General features: G+C 46.1%; 1 protein-coding gene across 4 annotated transcripts in view; it reads right to left on the reverse strand.

Annotated features, from left to right (window-relative positions):
• The window catches only part of ACSL1 (acyl-CoA synthetase long chain family member 1), a 79,335-nt gene that overhangs the window by 5,478 nt on the left and 61,976 nt on the right, over positions 1-11,881 (reverse strand). For all 4 annotated transcript variants that reach the window (XM_027776607.1, XM_027776606.1, XM_014592372.2 and 1 more), the window contains 7 exons: positions 11,861-11,881; positions 8,516-8,650; positions 7,267-7,362; positions 6,083-6,155; positions 3,331-3,419; positions 2,324-2,440; positions 661-804 (listed from right to left, as the gene is read on the reverse strand). In XM_027776607.1, coding sequence (XP_027632408.1) covers positions 661-804; positions 2,324-2,440; positions 3,331-3,419; positions 6,083-6,155; positions 7,267-7,362; positions 8,516-8,650; positions 11,861-11,881 — 675 coding nt within the window. The remainder of the gene's footprint in view (positions 1-660; positions 805-2,323; positions 2,441-3,330; positions 3,420-6,082; positions 6,156-7,266; positions 7,363-8,515; positions 8,651-11,860) is intronic.

Below are 11,881 nucleotides of genomic sequence, written 5' to 3' on the forward strand. Positions count from 1 at the left end.
TAATAATTAAATTATAAATTATAATGATTATAAATTATTATAAATTAAAATTAATTTAAAAGTATGATAAGATTTTAGGTCAAAGGAAAAAATAGGTATAATCTTAAAGAAAAATAGATGCATTTGCTTATAAGAAAATATCCCTCTACAATAATGTGTCAAAAAATTAAGGAAACCAGGTCCCCTTCTTCTCTTGCTACCACCTGTCAAATATTTTGACAAATAATTTCACTGCACTATTGATTTTTGGTTGTTATGTTTGAATATTCTTGGTTCACAACCACGATTTGCTCAAAAATGATTTAGGAAGCATATTATAAATTAGTTGGGCTTAATATGTTTGAAATTAAAAAAAATTAAATAGCCTATCTATGAACATATTTCCTCATAATTAAATTAGAAACCTATTATTACTTTTCCCCAGTATCTTCATCCAACTTCCCTATACCAGCCCCTTTTAGGTAGAGGAAAAATAAGGAAATGAAGAGAAAAACTTTCCTGGGGAAAAGTTGCCAAGCAGCAAACACAACACTGCATGGATGATACTCTAGCGTTCGGACATGAAAGTCAACCGACCGTGGTCCCGAACGTTCCACGGCACTAACGCTGCTGGGGTACCAGGCGCTGGCCATGCTGTGCAAGGGCGTTCTCGGCACGTACCTGCAAGCTTTCTCCGTGGACAAACACCTGAGCCACGGGTTCACTTCGTACGTAGATATTTTCAATCTTTTCAGGTGCTATGTATTCTCCTTGCGCCAGCTTAAATATGTGTTTCTTCCTGTCGATGATCTTCAAGGTGCCGTTCTGTTGGTCAGAGGGGGTCAGATGTGGATCTGAATGAGCCCAGGGCTGGTTCCCACCCAGGATCAATCACAACTCATTACGAGAGACCTGAAATGCACTGTCGTTTAATCCTAACGACATCTCACAGAAGTCGGGCATCATCCCATTTTACAGAGGGGGAGGCCGAAGCTTAGAGAGATGAAGTAATTAGCCCAAGACCGTCCAGCCAGGTACAGAGGTGAGAAGGGGCTCCAGAGCCCACGCTCCTCTGCAGCGCCCCCTGGCACCAGGGACCACTCATTGGCTGGCAGTGCTTCGCTCACTTCCGCGACATTAACACACTTGTTTTGTTTCCTTCACGAGTTAAGAATGATATATCTGGCTCGCCAAGTGTCTTGAGAGCAAGGTCCCAGACTTCTCCTCCCATGGAGCTCTGCTCAGAGTCAGGGCTCAAGAAATCGTCACTACATGAGGGCAGACTTTCCGATTCCTTAGTCACCGTTTCAGAGCATGGTGCTGCGGGCCTGTGGGCAGGGAAAGGTGACAGCCTCACATAATAACTGTGAGAACGCCAGCTAGCAGCCCTGGGCAGGATGGCCCCGCACCAGTGGCCTGCCTCAACCCTGCTTCTCACCTGCCCCACCTGGGGCCGTTTTCATGTCTCTGAAAGTTGTATGTTGGGAAGTTTCTGGAGTTCTCTCAGTCCACACCAGTTCTCCATTTTTAAAGGGAGCAAACAGAGGCCCAGAGAGATGATGGATTATGATCATTAGAGCCAGATTTAGAATTAGAATTGATATTTATTCCCTCTTGAACCTGAAAAGTGGTACTTAATTTACTTCTAACATACTTGGGTATCATGAGATTAAATTAATTTGAGGGAATTTTTTTTTCTAATCAATAAAAATTGCAGAGTATTAGAGCCAGGTTGGTCTGAGACTCAACCAGGCAGTCAGCTATGTGGGACCCATCCGCCTGAACCACCCCACCATGGGCTGGCTCATAATTCAGTGCATTCACAACTTAGAAAAATCCACAGCAGACTAAACTGGTCAAATCTATGGGTAGGCTTGGTAGGGCTTCTTATACAAGTCGCTCACCCTTGGACCCTGGGATTTCTCTACAGTCAGAGGTTCTGAGAAAAGCGTCCTAGGAGTTGCTCTAATCTATGAAATGTCCCATTTCTAATAAGAGGAAAAACCTAAGAACACACAGATTTCCACATTCCTGCCCATCTTACATCCTTGCAGTCTACCATGATTTCCCCACACCCCAGCAGTGCCTGGCCCTGAGACTATAAAAAGCCGTGGTCTCTTTGGATTACAAACAAGCAACAACCAGAATTGGTGTGAGGCATGAAATATTTGCTAAAACCCCAGTGAAAATCCTGCACAAACAGAGTTGGGAGTGGAGCGGTTACATGACTTGGCAGACAGGGAGAGAAAACCAGGGACTGCGGCCCGAGGGCAGCTTAGAGCAGAAGGGACATTTTCTTCCCCACAGAAGATCGGTGTTTGTGAACAGGGAGGTGACAACTTACTGGTAGCCACTTCCCAATGTCCCCTGTGTGTAACCAGCCATCTTTATCCAGGGCTTCGGCTGTTTTTGCTGGGTCCTTCAAGTAGCCCTGAAAGACATTTGGCCCTTTCACGCACACCTAAAGAGAAAAAAGAACTTGCTGACAGCATCTGCCAGGGCTCCTGCAGGGAAGGTGTGTGTGCACGCACGTGTTATCTGTCCTAGTCTGTTGTCAGAATTCCATGATCCAGGGACCAGCAGTTAGCGTAATGGCTATGTCGCTGGACTCCCATGTAGTCGACTGCGGTTCGCGTCCCAGACCTGGTGGCTTAAAACTCACACTAGGCGCATGTGCGTGTGTGCCCAAGATCCTGAGAGGAGAATGGAGGAGAGGGGACTGTGGTCCCTTGGGGGGTGATTTCTCACTTTCTGTCTCTCTCTCTCTCTCTGTCTGGCAAGCACACCCGCCCTATAGCAAAACCACTCCAAAAAAAAAAAAAAGAATTCCGTGATCCAGAGGGAGTTATCAGGGCCCCATCTGGACCGTGGAGGCACCTCCAAAGCCCCTGCTTCCCTTCCTTAATGGCCTCAGCTGCCTCAAATTGCAGGGAAATGGTGGTCCTCGGTTCTGGCTCACAGCTGCTGGGAAGCCCCACAGGGGATGAGATCACTCCTAAGTAATTAGGCTCTCCATCCAGTAGCCAGTGGCTCACTAATAGGTATCTGGGGCAATTAGCAGACAGGAGATGCGCCCGAGGACTGAGGCCACTGGAGCCTTTGCTCATTCGTGGGTCTAACTCCCTGCCACGTCTGACAGAAGAAAGCAGGCATTGGTGACCTTCCTCCCCACCCCTCAGGAATTAAACACAAATGTACCTTTGAAGGAAGCCTGTCTGACCCCTACATCACTAATAAAGGCAAGCCCAGTGGCTCTACTATTGAGCAGTGCTGGGAAGGGGCGCTGCGGTCATAATGGCCAGCTACTCTAGGAAGTGGCGGGAGGGAAATGACTCCCGGGGCTTCACTCACCTCGCCCTCGCCCTTGGCAGCCATGTAATTCATTTCTTCCACATCAACAAGTTTTATAAAATTGCAAGGCATTGGCGCACCCACATGGCCTGTATATTAAATAAGCAAACGATCATTCCTAAGAGGACTATTAATATCCTCAGGGCAAATTATTTTTATAACAAGTGAGTCTCCCCATGAGAAGAAGAGTTGGTATAAATTTCTGGCTTCTGCAATTAAAGCCCTTCTCTCCCTCCAGGCCATTCTCCCTGGTGGTGATTTTTCATTTTTTCTCTCTCTCTGTTGAGTGCATGTGCCCTATAGCAAAAATTTTTCTTTAAAAAAAAAAAAGAATTAGGTTGTGTCTTCCAAGAACAAACCAGTAGACATTAGATATGTTTAAGAGCATTGCCAACATTTTCTCCTATGTTTTAATAATTTTGCACCTAGCTATCAGGCTGGCATATGGGCAGCATAGTCAGGACTTCCAGATGCAAACCCAGATTGTTAACACATGGGACAGAGTGTTGTTTTCCACTGAGCTACCATTAATGCCCCCCACGAGCCTCCCGCACACAGTACAGACGTCTCAGCATCCCTACTCTACACAAGAACGTGCAGCTTTAGCAAACCTCAAACACCACCTGGGCCTGATCAGTGCCACCTTTACTTTCTTAAGAATGGAAGGGTATGTCTTCTATTTAAGTTTAGGAAGAAAAGGCAATGTTTATTTTCATGGTTAACTCTCTTGTTAGAATTGGATTGTATTAACGGATCAGCAGAGGCTGTAACGGTTACGTCGTTGGTGGACTCCCATGTAGTTGACTATTGTTTGAGTCTCAGACTCAGAGGCTTAAACTTCATGCCAGGGGACTACCAGATGGCATAATAGTTTTACATCACTGGACTCCCAGATAGCCAACCGTGCGTCAAATCCCAGACTCACTGGCTTAAACTCACGCTGAACACATATGCGTGCATGCCCAAAATCCTGAGAAAAGGATAAAGGAGAAGGGATTGCAGTGTGGCTATCCCCCTTGGAGGGCGACTTCACACTTTCTCCCTGGAGAGCGCATGCGCCCTACAGCAAAAACTTCCCAAAACAAAAACAAAAACAAAACCCCACACCTGGCACATGGGCTTGCATGCCCAAGATGCCGAGAGTGGAATGGAGGAGAAGGGATTGTGTGGCCATCCCCCCTGGGAGGTGATTTCTTGTTTTCTATCTCTCTGTCTCCCTGGTGAATGCACGTGCCCTATAGCGAAAAATTTTTCTTATTAAAGAAAAAAAAAAAAAGAATCGGGTTGTCTCTTCCAAGAACAAAAACAGCAGACATGAGACATGTTTAAGAGCACTGCCAATATTTTCTCCTGGGCTTTAATAATTTAGCTTCTAGATATCAGTATTCCAAATTCTCTGGCTGGTAAAGACCGTGGGTTGGAAGCTAAACCATTAGGCTCAGCCATGGTTGCATCTGCAGTAGGGAGCCACGACCCAGCACTGGAGCCATATGGGAGGCCCGGGTACAGAACCTGGCTCACCCCGAACGTGCTGGGCGTGTCTATGCATGCCTGTGATTCTGGCTGGCTAGAAGGCTGGGGGGAGGACTGAGGCATGGAAAGACACTGTTATGTGAAATAAATACATTAACAAAAACTAAAAACATCATGAAGAAGATTCATACACTGGTGCTGTCAACCCCACTAGAACGAATGTACTAGCATGGTGCTAGAATCTATGTGACTAAACTATTGAATTAATATAATTCAATAAAGAAGCCAAGGAAGTTTCCTTATCACGGCATAGCATAGGATCTTGTCTACCACCGAAGTGGCACAGCGGAAAACACAGAAGTCTCGCAGTCAGGCCCAGGCTGGAACGCTGGCTCCCAGCTCAGTGCTGTGGAAATTCTTACACGTGATTTACATGCTGTTTAAGCAAGTCTCTAGTGTCCTTATCCACGACGGGTGCTCAATGGATTCTTTTCTGTGTCTGTCCTTCCCCTTTACCCTTCTGAGAAGAGACTGGAGTTTATTCCTATCTGGAGTCCCAACACCACAGCACACGGTAAAAATTTAATAACTATTTGTGGATTAAAACTATCTGGAAATATGGGACCAGCAGTTGGTGTAATGGCTATGTCGTTGGACTCCCATGTAGTCGACCATGGTTCAAATCCCAGACCCGGTGGCTTAAACTCACGTTGGGGGTGTGTGCGTGCCCAAGATCCCAAAAGGAGAATGGAGGAGAAGGGATTGTGGTGTGGCCATAAACCCGGGAGGTGATTTCTTGCTTCTTGTCTCTCTGTCTTTCTGGTGAGCACATGTGTCCTACAGCAAAAACCTCTCCCCCCAAAAAAACCCCCCAAAAAACCCCCAAAAACCAAGAAACAAAAAACAAACAAACAAACAAACAAAAAAAAAACAACTATCTGGAAATAATGAGATCCTGATTACTAGAATGCTCTGTTGGGCCACACAGTTTGGGTCTGGAATAAAGGGCATCCCCTCTCAGAGGCTGCCTTTAGGATGCAAGCAAACTTCAACTGACACCAGCTTTATGGTCAGATCCCCACAATTCCATCAAAATCAGCCACAAGGGGCAACATCCCACTCCCTATTGTATACAGCTCCTTGCCCTGAGATGTAATTATACGAGACATGCATGTCTTTCTGTGGGGTAATGAACTCATCAACGATTAACCCAATTCCAATCACTCCAATAACCAATCTGAACAGTAAGACTCCACAAAGGCCTCCCCGCTGATCGTACCTGCCGTCCAGTCTCCAGGCACAGTGAGGCAGCACCCGGCAGTGCACTCGGTCTGTCCATAGCCTTCATAGAACTGGGTCACCAAGAGATGAAACGTTACCACGAGGGGGAAGTCACACCTTTGCTGGAAGTGTGCAACTAAGCTCCGCCGACTCCTGAGTAAGGGCTACGGTGAGACCCTTTTCAAACACCATCGTTCAACATGCTTTACGATGGCACCCAGACGTTTCCACCCCCAACACCGTATGCCAGCCATTGTCCAGGCTCAAATCGACCTAATTACTTAGGAACAAGCGAGAGAGAGCACCCCAGGAGAGGCCATTAACCACCTGCTTTGTCAGTTCACGGGTGTACCCCGCATGCGCCCTGTCTGTCACCGACTATCCTGTGTGTCCTGGTCAATGGGTTCTGTGCCCGGGTTTGCCGTAGGTTTATCACTTATGGCCCATTTTCACACCTGCATGCCTGATTCAAGAGGGGTATGCTGTGCCTCACGTTAGAGAAAACTACACAAATGGTGGACAAAAACATATCCCCTGGGTAAAAAATACATATGCTCATCTCTCCAAGCAACCTAGTAATAACATATCTTCCATACAAAAAAAGGGGTACACGTGCAAAGTAGGGGTGGAGGGAAGAACTAGGAATATGTTGGCCAAAGGACCAACAGGACCTTCAATTAAGAGGGAGGTTCAAGGGGTCTATTTAGAATAGGGAGACTACAGATAACAATGACATACTACATGTTTGACGATTGCTAACCAAGGGGATTTTAGGTGTTTTCATCACTAAGAAAAGAAGAATGTGAGCCACAGGTTAATTAACTTGATCTAGCTATTCCACAATGGAGACTTCTATGAAGATAGGTCATACACCATAAGTACGTACAATTTTTATGTGTCAATTAAAAAAAAAAAGACATGGAGGGGCTGGCAGGCGGTGTGGTGGTGGAAGGTGCTGGATTCCCACATGGTTGACCGTGGATCGAGTCCCGGACCTGGTGCTTGCTTTCTTGCTCCCCCGCACTCCCCCCCCATCTCTGTCTGGTCAAATTAAAAAATAATAACAACAAATTGAATTAAATAAATAAATAATTCTTTTTTTTTTAAAGAAGACATGAAACTGGAATAGACATGGCTTTTGGTAAAGCCGGGGGTAACCAGGCGACACACAGCCCACCTCACCTGACAGCCGAGGGCTGCTCTCAGGAACGTCAGCACGGTGGCAGACACGGGTGCTGCTCCTGTGATCATCAACCGGACTTTCCCGCCCAGGCTTGACTTGTGAGGAAGGGAGAGAGGGAGAAAGCAGGGGTTCAGAAGTGGAAGTCAGTAGCCTCCTCAGGCAGGAGGGTTGTCTGGGACCCCTGCACCCTAATCCACTAGCTTCTCTGCACACTGCGCAGAATGCACATTCCGGACGACACGCAGACAAGCCATGGGTGTTCAAGGCAGAAACGTGGGACTTGAGCTTGCTTCTCCCTGTGACCACCCATGCATTCTCGACAGGTAGACGAGTACACCAACGCCTCTGCTCACACGTATTGTAGGAATTTAGAACAAGAGTACAGTGGATCTGTGGCAACTACCACAATTTTGGCATTTTGGGAGAACGTATTATTGGGCATTCTTTGTAACTTATGCTTAAAAATTAACTCGGGAAAGACATAGTTGCTCCAGAAAAGCTACACAAAATAGAGAATTAGAAAAACTATAGTACTGGGGACTAGCAGGTGGTGTGGTGGTTAAGGTGCTGGACTCCCACATGGCCAACCATGGTTCGAGTTCTGGACCTGGTGGCTTACTTTCTCACTTTCCTCTTCCTTTCTCTCTGTGTCTCTCTGGTCAAATTAAAATAAATGAATGAATGAATAAATACAATTGAATAAAATAACTTTTTTTTTTTGGAGAGGTTTTTGCTATAGGGCATGTGCGCTCGCCAGACAGAGAGAGACAGAGAGACAGAAAGTGAGAAATCACCCCCCCAGGGGGGATGGCCACACCAGAATATCTTCTCCTCCATTCTCCTCGTGGGATCTTGGGCACCCACGCACACGCACCCGGTGTAAGTTTAAGCCACCGGGTCTGGGACTCTACCCACGGTCGACTATGTGGGAGTCCAGCGACATAGCCATTACACTAACTGCTGGTCCCCAATAAAATGACTCTTAAAAAATAAAAAAAGAAAGACTATAATATGCTGAACCCTTCCCTCCCTAGGTAGGTAAAATATTCTTCAGATTGATCTTGGAGACTGAGGTTCACCTAATGGCTTTGTCCTTCCTTTTTAGCTATGTGCCAGAATTAATCTGTTAACCAATTTGTTAATATATACATCATTCTTTATCTTTCTCCAAATAGAAAAGCCTTCATAGAAATGTCAAAGCCCCCGTTTGTTCACATGAGAAGAAGTGCCCATGAGCCTGTCTGTTACCTGGATTTTGTGGAAGATCAGCTTGTCCCACAGGCTGTTGTTCCGGATGATGCCGCTGCGAAGTTCAGCTTCTTTCCTCTTGGAGGCGAAGTCCAACAGCCATCGCTTCACTGTGGTGTTTGCTTGTCCAAAAATCTAATGGGGCAAGACATAAGGTTTCACCCCGACTAGGACAGCGGGTGAGGATGTGGAGAAGGTGGCAATGCGAGACGGTGCGGCCATTCTGGAGGATGGCCTGGCAGTTCCTCTCAGTTAAGTACAGAGTTATCACATAACCCAGCAATTTCACCCTCGGATAGATACCCAGGCGAAATTAAAATGAAATTAAACCCTGTCCACACAGAAACCTGTCTTGAACAAATGTTCACAGCACTATTATTCATAAGAGTCAAGAGCTGGGAACAACTCAAATGCCCATCCATGAGGTAATGGACAAATCAAATGTGTCGTATCTACGCAGTGGAATGTCCTTTGGCCATTAAAGGAACGAAACATTGCTATGTGCAACATGAATGAACTTTGAAAAATGCTAATCAAAGAACATATACTGCATGATTCCATTCACACGAAACCCAGCACAGAGACATTTACATATTTATAAACTAGATCAGCGGTTGCCTAGAGGTGGAGGGAATAGGAAGGATGGGGATGATAGTAAAGAGTAAGTACAGGGTTTTTGTGTTTTGAGGGGATGAAAATGTAAAATCATTGGTGATGGTGATAGAACTCTGTGAGAGACTAAAATCTTTGACTTGTACTTTTTGGGTGAATTATACCACATGTGGATGATGATGGTACTTCAAAAAGTTCATGGAGGGCCGATGGGTGATGTGGTAAGGAAGGCACTGGATTCCACATGGAAGGCACTGGATTCCACATGTGAGGTTCAAGTCTCGGATCTGGTGGCTTGAAAAGCACATGGGGTAGGGGGGTGTGGAGGAGCAGCAGGTGGCGTGGTGGTTAAGGCACTGAATTTCCATATGGCTGACCACAGTTTGAGTCCTAGACCCGGCAAAAATCACATTGGACACGTGTGCATGCATACCCAAAATCACAAGAAGAAAATGGAGAAGGGATTGCAGCTTGGCCACCCCCACCAGGGGGTGTGATTTCTCACTTCCCCTCTCTCCTCCCTCCTCTCTCTTTCTCTCTCCAGTGAGTGCATGTATCTCTGGCAAAAACCTAAAAAGGAAATGAAAAGAAAAACACATTGGGCACATGTGTGTGCATGCCTAAAATCCTAAGAGGAAAATGGAAGAGAAGGGATTGCAGTGTGGCTATTCCTCAGGAGGGTGATCTCTCAATTCTTTCTCTCTCTCCCATGAACACACACACCCGATTGCAGAAAACACTAAAAATATAAAAAGTTCATGGAAAAATAGAATTAAAGTTGGGAAGTGGTGAGACCTTTAAGAGGTGAGGCCTAGTGCCTGGTGCTTTCGTCATGAAGGCATCAACACTCATGAATGGATTAGTGCTATCTTGTTAGACACAGTGAGTCTTCACTCTCATGAAGAGTTAGTTCCCATGAAAGTGGGTTGTTTAAAAGAAAGATGGCTGCCCTGGTTTTTCTCTCTGCATGTACCCACTATCCACTCTGCCTCTGTGGGCCATGCTGTTATGTAGGAACAGAGGCCAGCCTGATGCTGGCCCTATGCCCATGGACTTTCCAGCCACCAGAATCATGAGTCAAATAAACCTTTATTATTTATAAATTACCTAGTCTCAGGTATTTCTGTTAGCAACCCAATAGCAGGTTAATATCCTTTGTCCATCTCAATAAAACTGTTCTAATTCTTTTTAGACAGGATATTGGTAGGTTACTCATACCAGCCTAGAACTTGCAATCTTCCTGCCTTAAGCCTCTCCAAGTAGCTGGGGTTAGAGGCATTTCAGTTGGACCAGGAACTGAGTCTGGGCCTCCCATATGGTCCTGGCCTATGGAACACAGCATTAGGCAGTGTGAGCCACCACAGCTGGGTTATGTTTAAGAAATTTAAAGCACAGCATCTTTGTAGCACAAACTACCATGACTACGCTATATTTCTAAAACTTTTTTTAAAAGTTCCCAGAGATTAAAGAAGCCCTGCCTGGGAACCAGCAGTCAGCATAATGGCTATGTTGCTGGACTCCCAGGTAGTCGACCGTGGTTTGCGGCCTGGACCTAGTGGCTTAAAACTCAACGCCAGGCGTGTGTGCGTGCGTGCCCAAGATCCCGAGAGAATGGGGGAGAAGGGATTGCAGCGTGACCATCCCCCCTAGGGGATGATTTCTCACTTTCTATCTCTCTGTCTCTCTCTGTCTGTCTGGTGAGTGCACGCGCCCTACAGCGAAAATCTCTCCAAAAAAAAAAAAAAAAGCCCTGCCTTAAGAGAGAGTGTGAATATGAGAAAGTCCTCAAGAAGTTCATAGAAAATGCTTATTATGAAAAAAATATGTATGTATGGATTGCTAAATTTTTTTTTTTTTTTGGAGAGATTTTCACTGTAGGGCGCGTGCACTCACCAGACAGACAGAGAGAGACATAGAGACAGAAAGCGAGAAATCACCCCCCAGGGGGGATGGTCATGCCGCAATCCCTTCTCCTCCATTCTCCTCTCGGGATCTTGGGCACGCACGCACACGCGCCCGGCGTGAGTTTTAAGCCACCGGGTCCAGGACACGAACCGCGGTCGACTACATGGGAGTCCAGCGACATAGCCATTACGCTAACTGCTGGTTCCAGGATTGCTAAATATTCTGTACTAAAATGAACTCATACTTGAATTCCATTTTCCACAAACTCTTCGAAGTCCCCTCTACTGCCCATTAATCATGGACTGCTCGTACCACATACTAGTCCTGCCTCAGATGGGTGCCACGCCACAATGCCACCATGAGGTGCAGGCATCCTCTGTCCCCACCCTAGCTAAGTGCTCTTCTCAGTGTGACTAAGTCATATTTTACTGTGCATGGAAGGGTCACAATTCGCAAAACCATTTCACAGCTATACTTCTCATGTGACCCAATTAGTAACTTTACGAGACAGACAGGAAGGGAGAAGAGGCCTGTTTCATAGAAGAGAAAGCAGAAGCCAGAAGAGCTCATCGTGAAAATAAAATGCCCTTCCACCTTCTACCTGTATAGTGCCTCAGAGTTTATGAAACGTGTTTGTTTTCTCTCACAATCCTTACACTGACTCTGTGAGGTAAACTTATTCCAGTTTTACTGATGGGTAAACTGAAGTTCCGTGAGATGAAGAGAAATGTCCCCAGTCACACAGATGGCACATGGATGAGCCCAAACCCGAGGCCTGGATTCAAAGTCCAGTGGTCTGTTCCACCCACTTTGCCACCTGGGACTTACGCGGTCAAACATCCGGTTCAG

Source organism: Tupaia chinensis, unplaced genomic scaffold (assembly GCF_000334495.1).
Source record: "Tupaia chinensis unplaced genomic scaffold, TupChi_1.0 Scaffold000685_1, whole genome shotgun sequence".
Classification (NCBI taxonomy): Eukaryota; Metazoa; Chordata; class Mammalia; order Scandentia; family Tupaiidae; genus Tupaia; species Tupaia belangeri.